Source organism: Elephantulus edwardii, unplaced genomic scaffold (genome assembly GCF_000299155.1).
Source record: "Elephantulus edwardii isolate Elephantulus edwardi_28Jun2011 unplaced genomic scaffold, EleEdw1.0 scaffold00048, whole genome shotgun sequence".
Lineage (NCBI taxonomy): Eukaryota > Metazoa > Chordata > Mammalia > Macroscelidea > Macroscelididae > Elephantulus > Elephantulus edwardii.
The window spans coordinates 13,795,542-13,811,147 of NW_006399798.1; the positions used below are offsets into that span (position 1 = coordinate 13,795,542).

General features: G+C 49.0%; 1 protein-coding gene across 1 annotated transcript in view; it reads left to right on the forward strand.

Annotated features, from left to right (window-relative positions):
- The window catches only part of WIPI1 (WD repeat domain, phosphoinositide interacting 1), a 39,733-nt gene that overhangs the window by 15,398 nt on the left and 8,729 nt on the right, over positions 1-15,606 (forward strand). Inside the window, exons 5-8 of the mRNA XM_006886256.1 lie at positions 10,720-10,817; positions 11,316-11,408; positions 12,822-12,892; positions 15,328-15,435. Coding sequence (XP_006886318.1) covers positions 10,720-10,817; positions 11,316-11,408; positions 12,822-12,892; positions 15,328-15,435 — 370 coding nt within the window. The remainder of the gene's footprint in view (positions 1-10,719; positions 10,818-11,315; positions 11,409-12,821; positions 12,893-15,327; positions 15,436-15,606) is intronic.

Sequence of the window (15,606 nt, forward strand, 5' to 3'; positions counted from 1 at the left end):
CACCAGACACCCCCAGGTGAGCACCAGACACCCCAGGTGAACGCCAGGCCCCCCAGGTGAGCACCAGACACCCCCAGGTGAGCACCAGACACCCCCAGGTGAGCACCAGACACCCCCAGGTGAGCACCAGGCCCCCCAAGTGAGTGCCGAGTGGCAGAGTCACGCCCCATTCAGCTGTGCATCCTGCAGGAAAGCCCGTGGCCCCCATCGCTCCTGAGATTCACCCCCTCGTTGGGGACCCACTGCGACAAATTTGTCTACTCTGTGAATGGCTGTGTAGATGCGTGTTGGCATCTGCTGCCGAAAGGGGTCTGTTGAGCTCTCATTATTCCTGTGGTGGTTTTGCATGGACCAGCTGCAATCATTAGAAGCGGGTTTTGACCTGGTGGGTCTGTGTAATCAGGAGAAGGACCACCAGAACCTCAAAGCATTTCCTTTTGTTCCGTTCCCAAGGAAGAACCTGTACTTGGGTAACGAGTTCAGATGTCGGACCTGACTCAGTTTGTGGTGTTTAACACCGGTTAGTAAAGACGGGGGTGCCTCAGGACAGGGCAGGTTTCAGACCCACTGTTCACAGACTCACTTTGAGTCATAATTAACCAGATGGCTAACAACAACCGTAAAGAAAGTGCCAGCGTTTTAGAATGAAAAGAATGTCAGTTTGCTGGATCGAAATAGCAGCTCATGATGTTTCACGAATTCACGACAGGTGACTCTTTGCTTCAAGTTGACTCATAGCTGACCATCTTCTGGGTTTCCAAGGCTGTAAATCGCACAGGAGGAGACTGCCAGTCTTTCTCCCAGGGAGACGCTGGTGGAGTTAAACTACCAGACGGACTTGGTGGTGGGGTTAGAAACTACCAGACGGACTTGGCGGTGGGGTTAGTAACTCGACTCCCTACAGACTAAGGTGTAAATGAAGTCTTTCTATTACAGGGTAAAGCGAGGAGTCACCACTAGACAGTTTTGTGCATCTCATGATTCAGGTTTCAATTTGTAAACTGCATTCCAGTTCTATTTCATGCAGTGACTGCTGCAGGTTACTGTAGAGTTTATGAAATAACTTTCTTTATGTACTGCAGTTTCCTACCTCTTTGGCTCTCACTGAATTTCAAGATCTGTGTGGCTCAACACATGTTACTTAAGCCTCCGTTTCCTTATCTGTGAAATGGGACAATAATACTTATCTCTCATGGAATCTGAGATGTAAGTGAGGCAGCATTTGTGAAAGTGACCAACACAGAGTCTGCTTGCTCTGCAGGAAGTATCTCCTCTACTTCATGTCCTCCTCTCAACCTCACTTATATAACTGACCCTCTGCTGTGGATTCCAGTGCTTTAAAAATTTCAGCTCTGACAAAAGGCTAATTTTAAAAGAGCAAAGTCACTGAAGCCATGAGAAAGCTGTGTGAGCCAGCGACCGTGTTTCACAGAGGGATAGCTGGTAAACCTCAGGCTCTGGGTACTGTTTTGTTTAAGAATGAGAGGTTGAAAGATTCTGGAAAAGTTCTTGCTAACGACCTACTGTGTGCCTTAGTCAGCTCTTAGTCAGACCCAGGTGCAGCTGTGGTTCCTCGCATAGCAGGAGCCTAAATCAGCTCTCCTAGACTGTCTCCAGATTCTCTGGGAGCCTTTGAACATGGGAACCCCGAGTTCAGTTGTGGGATGTGGACAGGTGAAGTGAAAATGTGCTTTTTCAATGTTGTTGTTGTTCAATGCCGTCAAGTCGTAGGCGACTCATAGTGACCCTATGAACGAAAGTCCTCAACACTTGCATGCGTGACTTTCATCCTTTCTCCAGGTTCATAGGGTTACCAGAGGCAAGCTATTTACAGAAGTGGATGCCGCTCCTGCTTCCAAGCTTGTTTCAACCGGGGAGCTCCACCAAACACTGTCCACCATGGGTAACCATAAACGCATTTGACACATCAGTGTCAGAGTGTTCAGCTTCACAGCAACCACGAGTTACCTCTGTATGGCAAGTAGACACACCAGGACTATATGATCTAGAAGAATGTTTGACCAAAAACAATTAAGAACAGGCCTGAAGGCCGCAGATTAGAGTCACCCACCTTTGTCTTTTTCAATACGATGTTAAAAACATAGTAGTGCTTCAGGGATAGAATTCTCACCTACCATGTGGGAGAGCTGAGCTTGATTTCTGGCCAGTGACCTCATAGGCAGCTTTCAGTGGCTTATATGGTGACTATGATGCTGAACCAGGAAGAAAGACTAGGAAGAAAGGCCTGGTGATCTCCTTTGAAAATCAGCCTGTGCAAACCCTTTGGCCCTCAGTGACCCGATCCACAGCCCGTCGGTCAGGCTGATGGCACAGAACCATCTTGTTCTCTCACTCATGGGGTCACCATGAGGGAGGGCTGACTCAAGGGCACCTAAGAACAGCAGCAGTAGGTGTGAGAGAGGCTGGGGAGTTGGAATGGGCCTCTCAATGGGCTGGGTCTGAGTGGTACCTTGACAAGTCTGTGGGGGGGGTGATCCTGGCACAAGGAACGGCCGGGGCTGCCTATGGCTCTCGGTGCCTCTGCAGAGAGCAGAGCTGGGCCCTCGGGGGTGCGGGCTAGTGCTGCACTAGCTCTCCATGTGCCCCGTCATCAGGGCCCAGTCCCGCAGGATGGGACGCTGTCTCCCCCTGCTCTGATATTCTAGCCAGTATTTTTTCTCAGCTCATACAAAAGAAGGCTTGTAATTGTGGCGCTCAGTTGTGTTCTGTTTGGAGTGTTTGCAAGTAGAATAATTTGTTTACTCAAGAATAAACAAGAAACAATGGAATGGTTTTCTCCGTCTCAGAGGGCCACAATGAGTGGATTCAAGGATAGATTTAGCATTTTCTTCTGGAAAACCAGGAGACGGTTTGCCGCAATATGAATTATTACACCTTTGACATCATTTGGAGAGACAACCCTAGACGTCTACAAACCCTCAAATTTATATTGAAAAGTTTGACTTAAACTTGACTCACTGTCCTCTTTGGTCAGATGGAGAAGGCTTTGTCTACTCCCGGAGATAGTTTGGTGAGATCAGAGTGAATGAGTAAGAGAAAAGATGCGTGTGCTCTGTGCTCACAGACCAGCCAGGCTCGCTCCCTAGACCAGCCCCCACCCCAGAGGGCAGCCGCACACACACATCCAAGCTGGACTTCAGGGGCGTGACCAATTCCCCACTCCAGAACCTGCCACAACAGGAGATTTGAACCCTTCAGAGACTGTGTTGTTATTGTGAGCTGCCATTAAGTGGGCCCCCACTCATGTCACCTCCATGGGCCCACATGCTGTCCTTTTCTGCACTATTCAGTGGTCACTTCTAGATGGACAGCTGTGATATGTGGGAGTTTTCAGACTCTTTTTGGATAGAGGTCACCGGGCTTTCTGTCTTGGTCTGGAACTTCTAGTGAAGCCTGTTCACCATCACAACACACAAATCTCCCTGTCAGACAGGCGGTGGTTGACTTGAAGTGCACTGGCTTGGAATTGAACCTGGGTCTCCCCAATGGGAGGCGAGAACCTCCCACACTGCCACTTGCCCGAATCAGATGACCGGTCGATAGTTGCTTGTTGAGTTGTATCTCTTTCAGTTATTCCCATTCTCGAGGTTTTTGAACTAAACTACAAATTGGAAGCTCTGTCTCTTATTAGAAATCCACAGTGGGTGTCCAGGAAAGGCACACTCACTTACCTAATTGGATTTGACACGTAACTTGTGACTGTGTTTTGACTCTGAGGGAACCACAGATAAATTAGACATTGGAGCTCAGGGCGCAGTATCTCATGAGGCTGTCAATTTCCTTCCCTTTGTCTTTGTTTGTGTCATGCTCATTCCTGTTGTGTCAGAGATTGCAGGCTGCTTCCTTTAAAGGGTTTGGCCAGCCGGGGCCCAGGCTCATTTCCTGCTTGCACAGCGGTCTACCCAGGGCTGGCCAGAGGTGGAAATCTCCATAACGAGTTCCTGGCTGCAGGACTCAGTGGTTCCTGGCCTTTATGCTTTATCTCCAGCCATAGCATTGTGTTTAAGAAGACCACGGTGGAGTTTCTTCCCCAGCCAGCCCTCTTCCTGGAAAGGGGAGCACAGGGAAGGAGTCACATCGCCTCTGACTTGTCTGTGCTGTTCGTAGCACTTGTTAAGCCCATTTTGACATATGGGGTCTCAGGTGACAGAGTGGAAATGCCCCAAAGGGTGCGCTTGGAAGCAGATCGCCAGGCCTTTTCCCCGCCTCACTGGGGGAGTTCAAACACTGGCTCTGTGGTTAGTGGCCAAAGGCTTAATCATTCACCCCACAAGGGCTTCTCTTGATTGGAAGTTGTTGTTGTTGGGGACCAACTCCGAGCAAGCACCAGCTTAGAACAAGACTGTGGATGACAGAACAAGGCCCTGCCTGACCCTGCACCAGCCTTGCTGTTTCCTGGCTTAAAAACATTGTTAAAGTTGTCGTGTTAGTCCATCTCATTGAAGGGCTTCCTCTCTCTCCCTTCCCCTCCATTTTTTCCATCATGTCCTTTGCCAAAGACTGACCCCTTCTTGTTGGGAGGATGGACAATCTCCTCCTGTGCTATTAAGGGCCTCTGAAAACCCACCAGAGGGTCAGCTATGGGTTTGTTCTGACTTGAAGGTACACAACAACAACCCGTCCTTGTAATATGCTCAAGGTATGTGAGACAAAGTCTTACCATCCTTGTCTCTAAGGAGCACTCTGACGGTATTTCCTCCAAGACAGATTTGCCTGTCCTTTTGGCAGTCTGTGGTATATTCAGTACTCTTCTTTAACACCACAATTCTCAAGCATTAATTCTTTTGTCTTCTTTAGTCATCGTCCAGCTTTCACATGTATATGAGGTAACTGAAAATACCGTCACTTGAGTCAGGTGCACCTTAGTCTTTGAACATATATCCTTGCTCATTAACATTTTAAAGAGGTTCTTGGCAGCACATTTGCCCAACATAGCCTGGTTGATTCTGTGACTACTGCCTCTGTGGCTGTTGATTGGGAATCCAAGTACAATAACACCCTTGACAAGTTCAGTCTTTTCTCCACTTACCATGATGTTGTTTATTGATCCAGTTGTGAAGTTCTTTGTTCTCTTCTTGCTGAGGTGTAATTCAGACTGAAGGATATAGTCTCTGAGCTTCATCAAAAAGCTTCAAGGCTTGAAGTTTCAAGTCCTCTTCATTGTCTACAAGCAAGGTTATGTTATCTGCATATTGCAGGTTGTTGGGGAGTCTTCTTTTTTTTTATTTTTTTTTTAGTCTTCTAATCCTGGTTCCAGAGTCTTCTTCATAGTAGTCCCAGGTACTTGCAGCACAGAGAAGGTGTCCTTCCTTTCTATTTTTGAAAATTGCAGGGGAGCTCTGGTGGCCTAGTGGCAAGGAGCTGCAACTACAATCCCAGAGGCGCATCATGGTTCAAATCCACCAGATGCTCTGCCAGGGAAGGAGGGACAATCTCCTCCTGTACCAGTCAGATCTGATTTGATGGTACACTCACACAAAAATAATAAAATAAAGTTTTGGGGAGCTCTGGTGGCCTAGTGGCAAGAAGCTGCACTGCAATCCCAGAGGTGCATGGTTCAAATCCACCAGATGCTCTGCTGGAGAAGAAGGGGCAGTCTCCTCCTGTACAAGTCAGATCTGATTTGACGATACACACATACAAAAAATAATAAAAATTTAAAAAAAAGAAAATTGCAAAGCCTATTTTGAGACATTAGTCAACTCCGAGAGAACTGCATTTTATAAATCACTATTAATTTGCTTTAAGTCTGGTGTGTAATGCTATAAATACCAAGATGAGAATGATTTAGGAGATCACTTCTAATTCCCACTGATTCCTGAGTTGCTAGCCGACACTTCTTTTCTAGAAGCTGTTGAAGAATTACAGCCGCACCGTGCCAGCGAAGTGATGGCTGACTGTGATTTGTGAGGGTGTCAGTTCGAATTCAAGCTGCATCAAAACTTAACTCTTGTGGAAGAAAATAGTTTCAGGTGTTGATAGTGGGAAAACATTTCTGGATTTTAAAATTACGGGTGATCTTTTTAATCTTTGTTTATATTTTAAGGGATTGGCATGTTTTCAGGAGTGTCACTCACACCCTGGCTTTACATTCTTTTCAGATGTTTCACTAGGTTCAGAGTCCTTTCTTAGCTGGTAAATTTGTCTGTGGCTAGGACCGTAGACAGTCGAGGGGATTCTTAGGAGGCATTTCTGAGCATCTTCATGCTGTGTCTAGGGCGAGGTGATAAAGGTAACTAAACTCAGTTAGACTGGCAGAGTCAAACCCTGGGGAGAAACTGTCATATGTAGTGTCAGAATATGCTGTGCTAGCCACAGACCTTTGTGTTGTTTTTGTTTTGTTTGCTAAGGATCTAGTGCCATTGAATCTCACATTAGGTACCACCCAAAGCGATGTTCTCTCAGAAAATTTAAACCTTGACTGCCCTCTAGTATATTTAGATGTCAGCATCAAACTCTGAAGGACAACTGGAAGTATCTGCCCCAGGGCTTTGTACACAGCCTTTCCAAGTCTGCCACTGTCAAATGGCCAGTGTTTTCCAAGGAAGGAAGTGAAGGAAGACTTGGCATCTGGAAATGGGAACTGCAAAGAACCAGCACCACTTATCCACTCACTTCAAGGGCAGGAAGCAACTGTGGCAGAACCGGGAAACCTGGCCAGAGAAACACGGTGGTGGCTCGCCTGAGTCCTAAACGCAGATCCTCAGCCTGTCTCTATTAGATCAATATTCTTCAGATATTGCCTTTAATTTCTTACAACTTTATTGAGATGTGACTCCCATTCTGTGCAGCTGACCTATTTAAAAGCATACAATTTAGTGACTTTTGGCTCCAGGAATTGATGGAATACCACCTTGTTTAAAAGCGAAGAGTAGACCCGAGTTAGCGCAAAAAAAAAAAAAGCGAAGAGTACCAGAGGAATGTCTGTCTTTGTCTTATTAACTATGCAAAGGCATCTTTGTCTGTATTGATCAAAACAAATTGCAGCTAACCTTGAGAGGATTGGGAATCCCAGAATACCTGATTGTGCTCATAAGAAACCTAATACTTGGACCAGGAAGCAGTCATCAGAACAGAGCCAGGAAACACTGCATGGTTCAAAATCAGGAAAGAAGTGCATCAGGAAGGGATGTGTCCTGTCTCCATTCCTTTTCAATCTATATGCAGAACAGATCATTCAGGAGGCTGGACTTTATGAGGAGGAATATGGCATCAGGATTGGAAGAAGACTCATCAACAACCTGCGTATGTAGATGATACAACCTTGATCGCACAAATGGAGGAGGACCTGAGGCATTTGCTGCAGGTCAAGGGCTGCAGTCTTCAATATGCATTGAAGCTCAATGTCAGGAAGGCAAAGATTCTCACCACTGGGCCAAATGGCAGCACCATGATGGATGGAGAAGAGATTGAAGTTGTTAACAATTACAGCTTGAGTGGCTCCACAGTCTTGCATGCGGCCTGCTCCTTTTGGCACCAGCGGTCAAAATATCAAAAGATTAATTGCTCTGGGGAAGGCTGCTCTCAGGACCTCTCAAAAGTGCTGAAAAGCAATGATGTCAGTCTGGGGACTTAGGTACTCCTGATTCAGGCCATGGTCTTTGCAACTACTTGCTGTGTGTCAGAGAGCCAGACAATAACCAAAGATGACAGAAGAATTCATGCCTTTAAGGTGTGGTGCTGGAGAAGGGTATTGACTATACCGTGGACTGCCAAAAAAACAAACAGGTTATCCTTGAGAAGGTGAAACCAGGCTTCCCCTTGGAGGCAAGGAGTTTGAAGCTCTGTCTCACATACTTTGGACATGTAGCCAGGAGGAACCAGTCCCTGGAGAAGGACATCATGCTTGGCAGGGTGGAGCGACAGTACAGGAGAGGAAGACCCTGGGTAAGACAGATTGACACAATGACTGTGATAATGGGGGGGTAGGTGTGTCGGAGACTGTGAGACCGGGTCAGGATAGACCAGAGTTCAGAGCTATTGTACATAAGGTCTCTATGAGTCACAGGCAACTCGATGACAATATACCACCACCACCATATTCCTAGGGTTGTGCAACCATGACCACAGACAACTTGGAACATTTTGGAAACCCCACTGTCTCCCCAGTCCTCAGCACGAATGTATTTTTGACTCTTTGTTGTTGTTGTTGTTGTGTGCTGGCCCGTCGGCACTGACACATAGCTGACAGTGGGTTTTCAGAGGCAGTAAATCGCACAGGAGGAGAGAGCCCTGATTTTTCTCCTGGGGAGCAGCTGGATGGTTCAGAGCACGTGACTTTGGGTTGGCAGCTGAACTCCTTACCTCTCGGCCATCAGAGCTCCCTGTGACCATGCTATTGTTGTCATTGTTGCCAGGTGCTGTGCAGTTGAGTACAGCTCCCAGATACCCCACGAACAATGGAATCGAAGTCTTGCCCTCTCTTGAGCCGTCCTCATCATCTCTGATACACTGGGGTCCGTTGTTAACTGTTACGTTGTGTCATCGCTCTTGTTGAAGGTCTTCCTCTGTTTTACTGACCCTCTGCCTTTCCAAGTATGATGTCTTTTTCCATGAATGGGCCCCTCTAGTTGAGGTAATATGGTATCTCCTTTCATTTTTTCCCCTCATTGTAATTTTAATTAACATTGCTCCTTTGAAGATAGCGGTTCTCAGGGAGCTTCTGTAGTCACTCATTGCATTTCTGTGATGAGATCTTCCCTCTGGCCAGGCTCCCACCACAGTCCCATCCTCATCTTAGCATCCCTTCCGCTAACTGCACTGGGGGCAGCCATCCTGTGTGCTAACCTCATCTCCTGATTATCTCCCCTCCTTCGTTTCTGAAGACCAGAATGCCTCCTGCCTGCCTAACTGTTCATCTTGGAAGTGCGTTTAGATTACAAAAGTGAGATGGGGAGTTAGGATTCCCCGAGCACAATTAGGACAGTATGAGCAGAGTCTGCTAAGGCCGGGGCCTGAGAGAACGTGCAAAGGGCTGCAAGTGGAGTTAGAGGAGTTCGTGGCACCGGGTCGCCTGCAGGTCCTCGTGGCGCCTGGTAAAAGGGCAGCCTGGCTGTGTGCTCAGCAGAGCCATTGCAGGAGTTCCTAGTTTTCATTCTGAACATGAGAGGTTTATTTTTACCCCCTCTGCTCTTTCCCAAGCAGATTAAGTAATGTACCTTTCAGCCTGATTGAAAGTGGAGTTTTTTTCTTTCTTATATCTGTATAAGAAACTCACTTAGCATACTAATTTAAAATAAGGCATCATCCATCTTTAACATTTTTTATTTCTTTTTCTTTTTTCCTTCGTTCTTCTTAAAGTTCTCAGAGTTCCTAAGCAAGGGGAGCGCTTTGTGCTGTGCAGCTCCCGGAAGCCTCTGCCCTGGCGTTAATCTGCGTCGCTATCGGGGTTCTTCCCCCCACTTCACCTCCTTAAGTCTTCTTGTGAGTCAAATGGCATTTGTCACTTCAGGGGTATCGGGTTGTATGCTCCCCCAGAGCACTGTGTAAGCATCCTATACCCACCTTGTTCCCACTGTTCGGTGTGTCAGGCAGGGTGGCACGCCATCTCCACCCAGGTGCACCCAGGAGACCAACGTCCCTTATCGAGGCGGGACCTTTGGCTCAGTGATGAGCCGTGTCTGAACAAGACCTGTCCTCCGCACCTCCTTTTCCACAATTTGAAATCACTTGTCACCTGTATTTAATCACCTGCAGAAAGTGGACCCTGGAATGATTATTCTCCCTCTACTGTAAATTCTCCTGTAGCCCTGGAGGGCAGTGGGCCGGGAATCGAAGCAGGTGTTGTCTCAGAGCCCTTGGGCAACACAGAAGAGCATTTCTAATATTCTCAATTACAGGTGTGCAGGTGCGAGGGGACACAGCAATGAGGTCTTCCCATGTGAGTGGACTTTATATTAAAGTCCTTTCAGTGGACTCATCTCAATGCTTAAGAAGCTGTTCCTCCCCTCACCAGTAGGTGGCAATGTAGTTGTATTGGTCTCACGTGCCCTTTTCTTTTTTTAGAAACTGCTTTGAGTTAAAGTTTATAGAATAAACAGTGCAGTCAAGGAGTCATCTGTGTATTGTTTTATGGCTTTTGTGAAACTATGCACTGTGCATCGTCACTCCTTCCCGTGTCTCCCTGGGTTTTGTTTCCATTCCTGCCTGCATCCCCTCACCTCCTACCTCAGGCGAATGCTGCTCTTGGGGTTCTGCGTGGGTGAGCAAGAGTGCTGAGTGTCTCCTGCTGTTGTTTGCTTTAGAGATCTCTTGTTCAGCCGAGATCCTGCCACTGGGGTGAGTTCGGTTCAGCTCCAGACCGAGAGGACAGCTAAGGGCTGGGGTCCCACCCCTGGGTCCCACCCCTTTCCATCAGGCCAGCAAACCTGGCCGTTGACATGATGTACATCTTGTTCTGCATTTCTCTCCAGGACCTTCGAGCAGTTAGCAGGGTTGCCGGGCACCATCCGGTTCCTCTGATTTCAGGGTGGTGGAAGTTGAAGGTCATGAGGTCCACTGGTGCCGTGGGCGATTGCTTCCGTGTGCTTTTCATTTTCTGAACTCTTCCTTGCTCCAGACAGGGACCATGGCTGCACCTTACATGGCCACTTGGAAGCTTTTTAAGTCCCCAGTCACTTCTCGTCTGGTGTCCCTTCCAGCCAGGCCATTTCTGTGCCCTGGACACTATCCTTTCATCCTCTTTGTTCATCTTTCCAGGTCTCTGCGCCCTCTCCATCAACCATTCCAATTCCTACTTGGCCTATCCCGGGAGCCTCACCACAGGGGAGATTGTGCTCTATGATGGAAATTCCCTGGTGAGTGGACGGTGGTCACAGTACCTCCCCACATGCCTGCCTCCTTGGCTATGTGGCCAGTGGGATGGAGGAGGAGGTGGCAGGGTGGGAGTGGCAGAAATGACTGTGGATGAAGGGGGTTTCGCTGGGACTTGCTGTAAGTGAGCACTGGGGCGAGGCAGCGGGCTTGGCTAAGCCATGCCTCGTACAGAGCTGAGCGCTGGGTGATGACAGACTGTCCTGCTGCCCAGGCCACGTGGTGGCTTCTATCTTCCTGCCTCTGGTTTCCTCAGGGTGGGCAGCACCACTGTGGGAAGGTCTTGCCTGCATTCCAGAGGGCAAGAAGCAGGGGGCAGCCAGAGTGGCCCTTGAAGCAAACTGAGGACACTGGCGTGTGCCCCATATCTGTATGCAGGGGGCTCGGTGGGAGGAGGCAGAGATGAATGCCCTGTCAGGGAGGGAGAGTGTGTCCCCAGAGAAGAGAACAGCCACAGCGCCCATGTCCCTCTCTCCTGACAGAAAACTGTCTGCACCATTGCCGCCCACGAGGGGATGCTGGCCGCCATCACCTTCAATTCCTCGGGCTCCAAGCTGGCCAGCGCGTCGGAAAAGGTGCGTCCACATGCTGCCCCTGGGGACTGCAGAGGCGGCTCTGTGGTACCCAGACCCCCACGGGATGAGGCTACAGGTTAGGGGAGCACTGGGTCTCTCCATGCATCAGGGCTCATCTCCTGTGCTGGTCATGGTATACAGACCAGTAACTGAGTAGACAGGCCTGGGGTCTGCACTACATGGGAACAAGGCACAAACACGAGCTCAGGCTAACCACGGCGTCGGGGTCACCCTCCATGCGTGTGTGTGCCGTGTTCCAGGGCGCTGTATAGACAGCAAGCTCCACCAGTGAGCAGAAGGTTTCATGTCTGTGGATGGAATGAGCAGAGTGTGGCTGAGGTGAAAAGGTGAAATTCACACCCTGGGGCAGCAGGTGACAGGCTGAGATGGGATGTCCACGGGGGCGGGGATGGGGGTGGGGGTGGGTAGAGCTGTTTGACAAAGCACACCTGGCCTGCCTATGGGCTGACGTGGGGAGGAAGAAGGGAGACAGCATTTAAAACACACTCCTGGAACCCTTATTCACTGTTGGTGGGAGTGTAAAATGGTACAACCACTGTGGAAGGCGGTATGGCGCTTTCTCAAAAAGTTGCAAATAGAAATACCATTTGACCCAGCAATTCCACTACTGGGAATATATCCTAAAGGAACCATAACTGCCACCCAAACAGATACATGTACACCTATGTTTATTTCGGCTTTGTTCACAATAGCAAAGAGCTGGAAACAACTCAAGTGCCCACCAACAAACGAATGGATAGAGAAGCTGTGGTATATTCACACAATGGGATACTATGTGGCATTGAAAAACAAGGAACTCACACAATATTATACAAAATGGGTGAGCCTGGAGGACATTATGCTGAGTGAAATATCTCAGTCACAAAAACACAAATACTGCATAGTGCCACTGTTATAAAAGAGGACTGACATAGGGGTTGGGGGGAGACTGAGAAAGATGGGATAAATGATGTATACTGCATTGAAACAGATGAGGGAGAGAACTGTTTAAAAGGAATATATGATTTAACATTATTGTCATGACAGGAGTCCAGAATGAAGGTAGCATAGTGGAGTGGACTTGGGTGGAGGGATTGTATAGCAATGAAAGAATCTTTTCTTTTACTTTTCAAAAAGAAAAGCGAATTGTTGGGGGGGTGGTAGGCAGGGAGAAAAATACAGCAATGAATGAATGGAAATCCAAAGTCTCTGTAAACTTCCCTTAAAATAAATTTAAAATAAAGTTAAAAACACCAAACACATGCTCCAGGAATTACTTCCGCGGTACAAGCCCAAATGCAAACCCTCCACACCTGACACTTTGTGCTTCCTCCTCAGAGACAGATGGTCAAAGGCACAAGCTCCGCTTCTCTGTCCAGGGAGCCTCCAACACACCCCTGCTTTCTCTTCCAGGGCACAGTCATCCGCGTGTTCTCGGTACCCGACGGCCAGAAGCTCTATGAGTTCCGGAGGGGAATGAAAAGGTCTGTGTTCCTGGTAAAACCCACTCTAAAGCCCCCAGAACTGCCACAGTGGATGGCTGAGAGCCCCCCAGCGTGAGGCTGGAGGGTGGCCCTGTGGTGCCTCTCACCTGGAGAAAGCTCACTTTCTTACTTAGGTAACTGTCGCCTGGTCAGTTCCACCTCACAGCGACCCCAGGAGGCAGAGAAGGGCTGTCCAACAGGGTGTCCAACGCTGCTGGTCTTTAAGGAAACAGACTACTTCATCCTTCTCCTGCAGAGCAGCTGGTGGATTCGAACTGCCGATCTTTCGGTTTGCAGCCAAGGACTTGCCCACCACACCACCAGGGCCCCTCAACTGGCTTACCCACTGCCATTGGGTTGAGTCAGCCTCATGGTGACTCTCTTCAGGGCTTCTGAGGCCTTGATTCTTTGTGGGAGGAGACAGCACATTTTTCTCCTCAGAGCGGCTGGGAGACTCAAACTGCCATCCTTTCAGTTATCAGCCAGACATGCTATGCACCACCTCACCAGGCTCCTTTTAGTTGGCTTCCTGGTGTAGTTAGGTGCCGTCGAGTCAGGCGTGACTCACAGTGACGCTATGAACAGCACATCTGAACCCTGCCCTGTCCTGTGCCGCCTTCACAATCTCTGACTCACTCCAGCCCATTGCTGCGGTCACTGTGTCCGTCCACCTCGTCAAGGGTCTCCCTCTCTTGCTGACCTTCTACCTTTCCAAGCATGAAGCCCCTCTTGGAGGAAAATCCTGTCCTAGCAGTTTGTTTAGTATATGAGAGACGGAGCTTTATCACCTTTGCCTCCAGGATGCACTCTGGCTGCCCCTTTTCCAAGACTCATCTGTTTGTTCTTTTGGGAGCCTGTGGGGTATTGAGTATTCTTCCCCAACACCACAGCTCAAAGGCATCAATTTAGTGCTTCATCAATCCAAGAGCATAGATGCTGTTTTCTAGGGACTTCAGCCATGAGAGTCCTCTCTTGAGGTAGGGCAGGAGAAGCTGGCAGAGAAATGAGAGTGCTGGGTGGGGGTGTTACAGTTTAAAAATAATTCCCACTTCCCTCCATGGAAATAAAGGACAACGTGGAGTAGTCAATCACTGGTAGAATTCTTGCCTCCCTTCCGGGAGACCCAGCTTTGCTGCCCGGGTGATGCCAGTCCAGTGTGGGCACCACCATCCGCCAGTGGAGGCCTGTGTGTTGCTATGATGCTAAACAGGTTTCAGCAGAACTTCCAGACTGAGATAGAGTAGGAAGAAAGGCCTGGCTATCTACTTACCTTGTGGACCACTGTGATCCAGCTCACAGGTGGCACTGGAGATGGCACAGGGCTGGGCCGCGGTGACGGTGGTGACCCTGGCGCCAACTCCACAGTCTGACCCCAGCTCTGAGCTTGACAGCTGTAGGGCCGCAGCTGCGTGGTACATGGAGCAGCCAGGAGAACTCCGAGATGACCACAGGACAGGCCCTCCAGGATGCTGCGTCCTGGATGAAATCCTGGCCTTCCTGCATCTTTCTCACGTTCATGTCTAAAGGTTATCGGTGGTGAAGAGATTGAGATTGTTCACAGCTTTAATTTACTTGGCTCCACAGTCAACATTCTTGGCACCAGCAGCCAGGAAATTAAGAGACGTATTGCGATGGGAAAGTCTGCTTTTAGGGACCTCTCCAGACTATTGATGAGCAATGGTGTGTCTGATATAGTCCATGGTCTTTGCAATCTCTTGTTATGTGTCAGAGAGATGGACAATGACTAGGGAGGAGAGAAGAATTGATGCCTTTGAGCTGTGGTGCTAGAGAAGAGTATTGAATGTACCATGGACTGCCAAGAAAACAAACAGATTCATCCTGGAGAGGATTAAACTAAGCTGTGAGCTGCTCCTTGGAGGCAAGGATTCTGAGACTTCGTCTGACATACTTTGGACATGTTGTAAGGAGGGACCAGTCCTTGGAGAGGGACATCATGCTTCCTAGTGTGGAGGGACAGCGCAGTAGGGGAAGACCCTCTATGAGGTGGATTGATTCAGTGACTGGGGTAATCTGAATTGGTGTGTCGGAGGCAATGCGATTGGCACAGGACAGAGCAGAGTTTAGGGCTTTTGTACATAGGGTCGCTATGAGTCACAAGCAACTTGACGGCACATAACAAAAACAACCATTACGTTGGAAGCAGCTTGCAGCTGACCCTCCAATGGGTTTTCAGAGGCAGTAAGTCGCACAGGAGGAGAATGCTCATCTTTCTCCCACGGAACCACTGGTGGATTCGATTTGCCTGCCTTTGGGTTGGCAGCACAGCTCCTTGCCACTAGGCCACCAGGGCACCCATTTCTAAGCAGGAAGCACATGGCGAAGAGATCTTAGGTGCCAAGGACGTGGTTTGTTTTCTGGGGAAGCTCGTCAGGCGGCCACCACTCTGGCTCACCGCCATGCGCCTGTGTTTCTAGGTATGTGACCATCAGCTCACTGGTTTTCAGCATGGACTCGCAGTTCCTCTGCGCCTCCAGCAACACGGAGACTGTGCACATCTTCAAGCTGGAGCACCTCACGGACAGGTAAGCACAGCTCGGCTCCCAGCTGCTCAGCGCTGACCACCCAGAGACCCCACTGAGCCAAGTAGCAGGCCTGGGGCCCCTGCACCACCTTCTCCTCCCGTAGAACTCACTTCTTCCTGGTTGAATGCTGCCAGCATGGCTCACCGGCTTTGTTTGGGAAGTAGTGAGCCT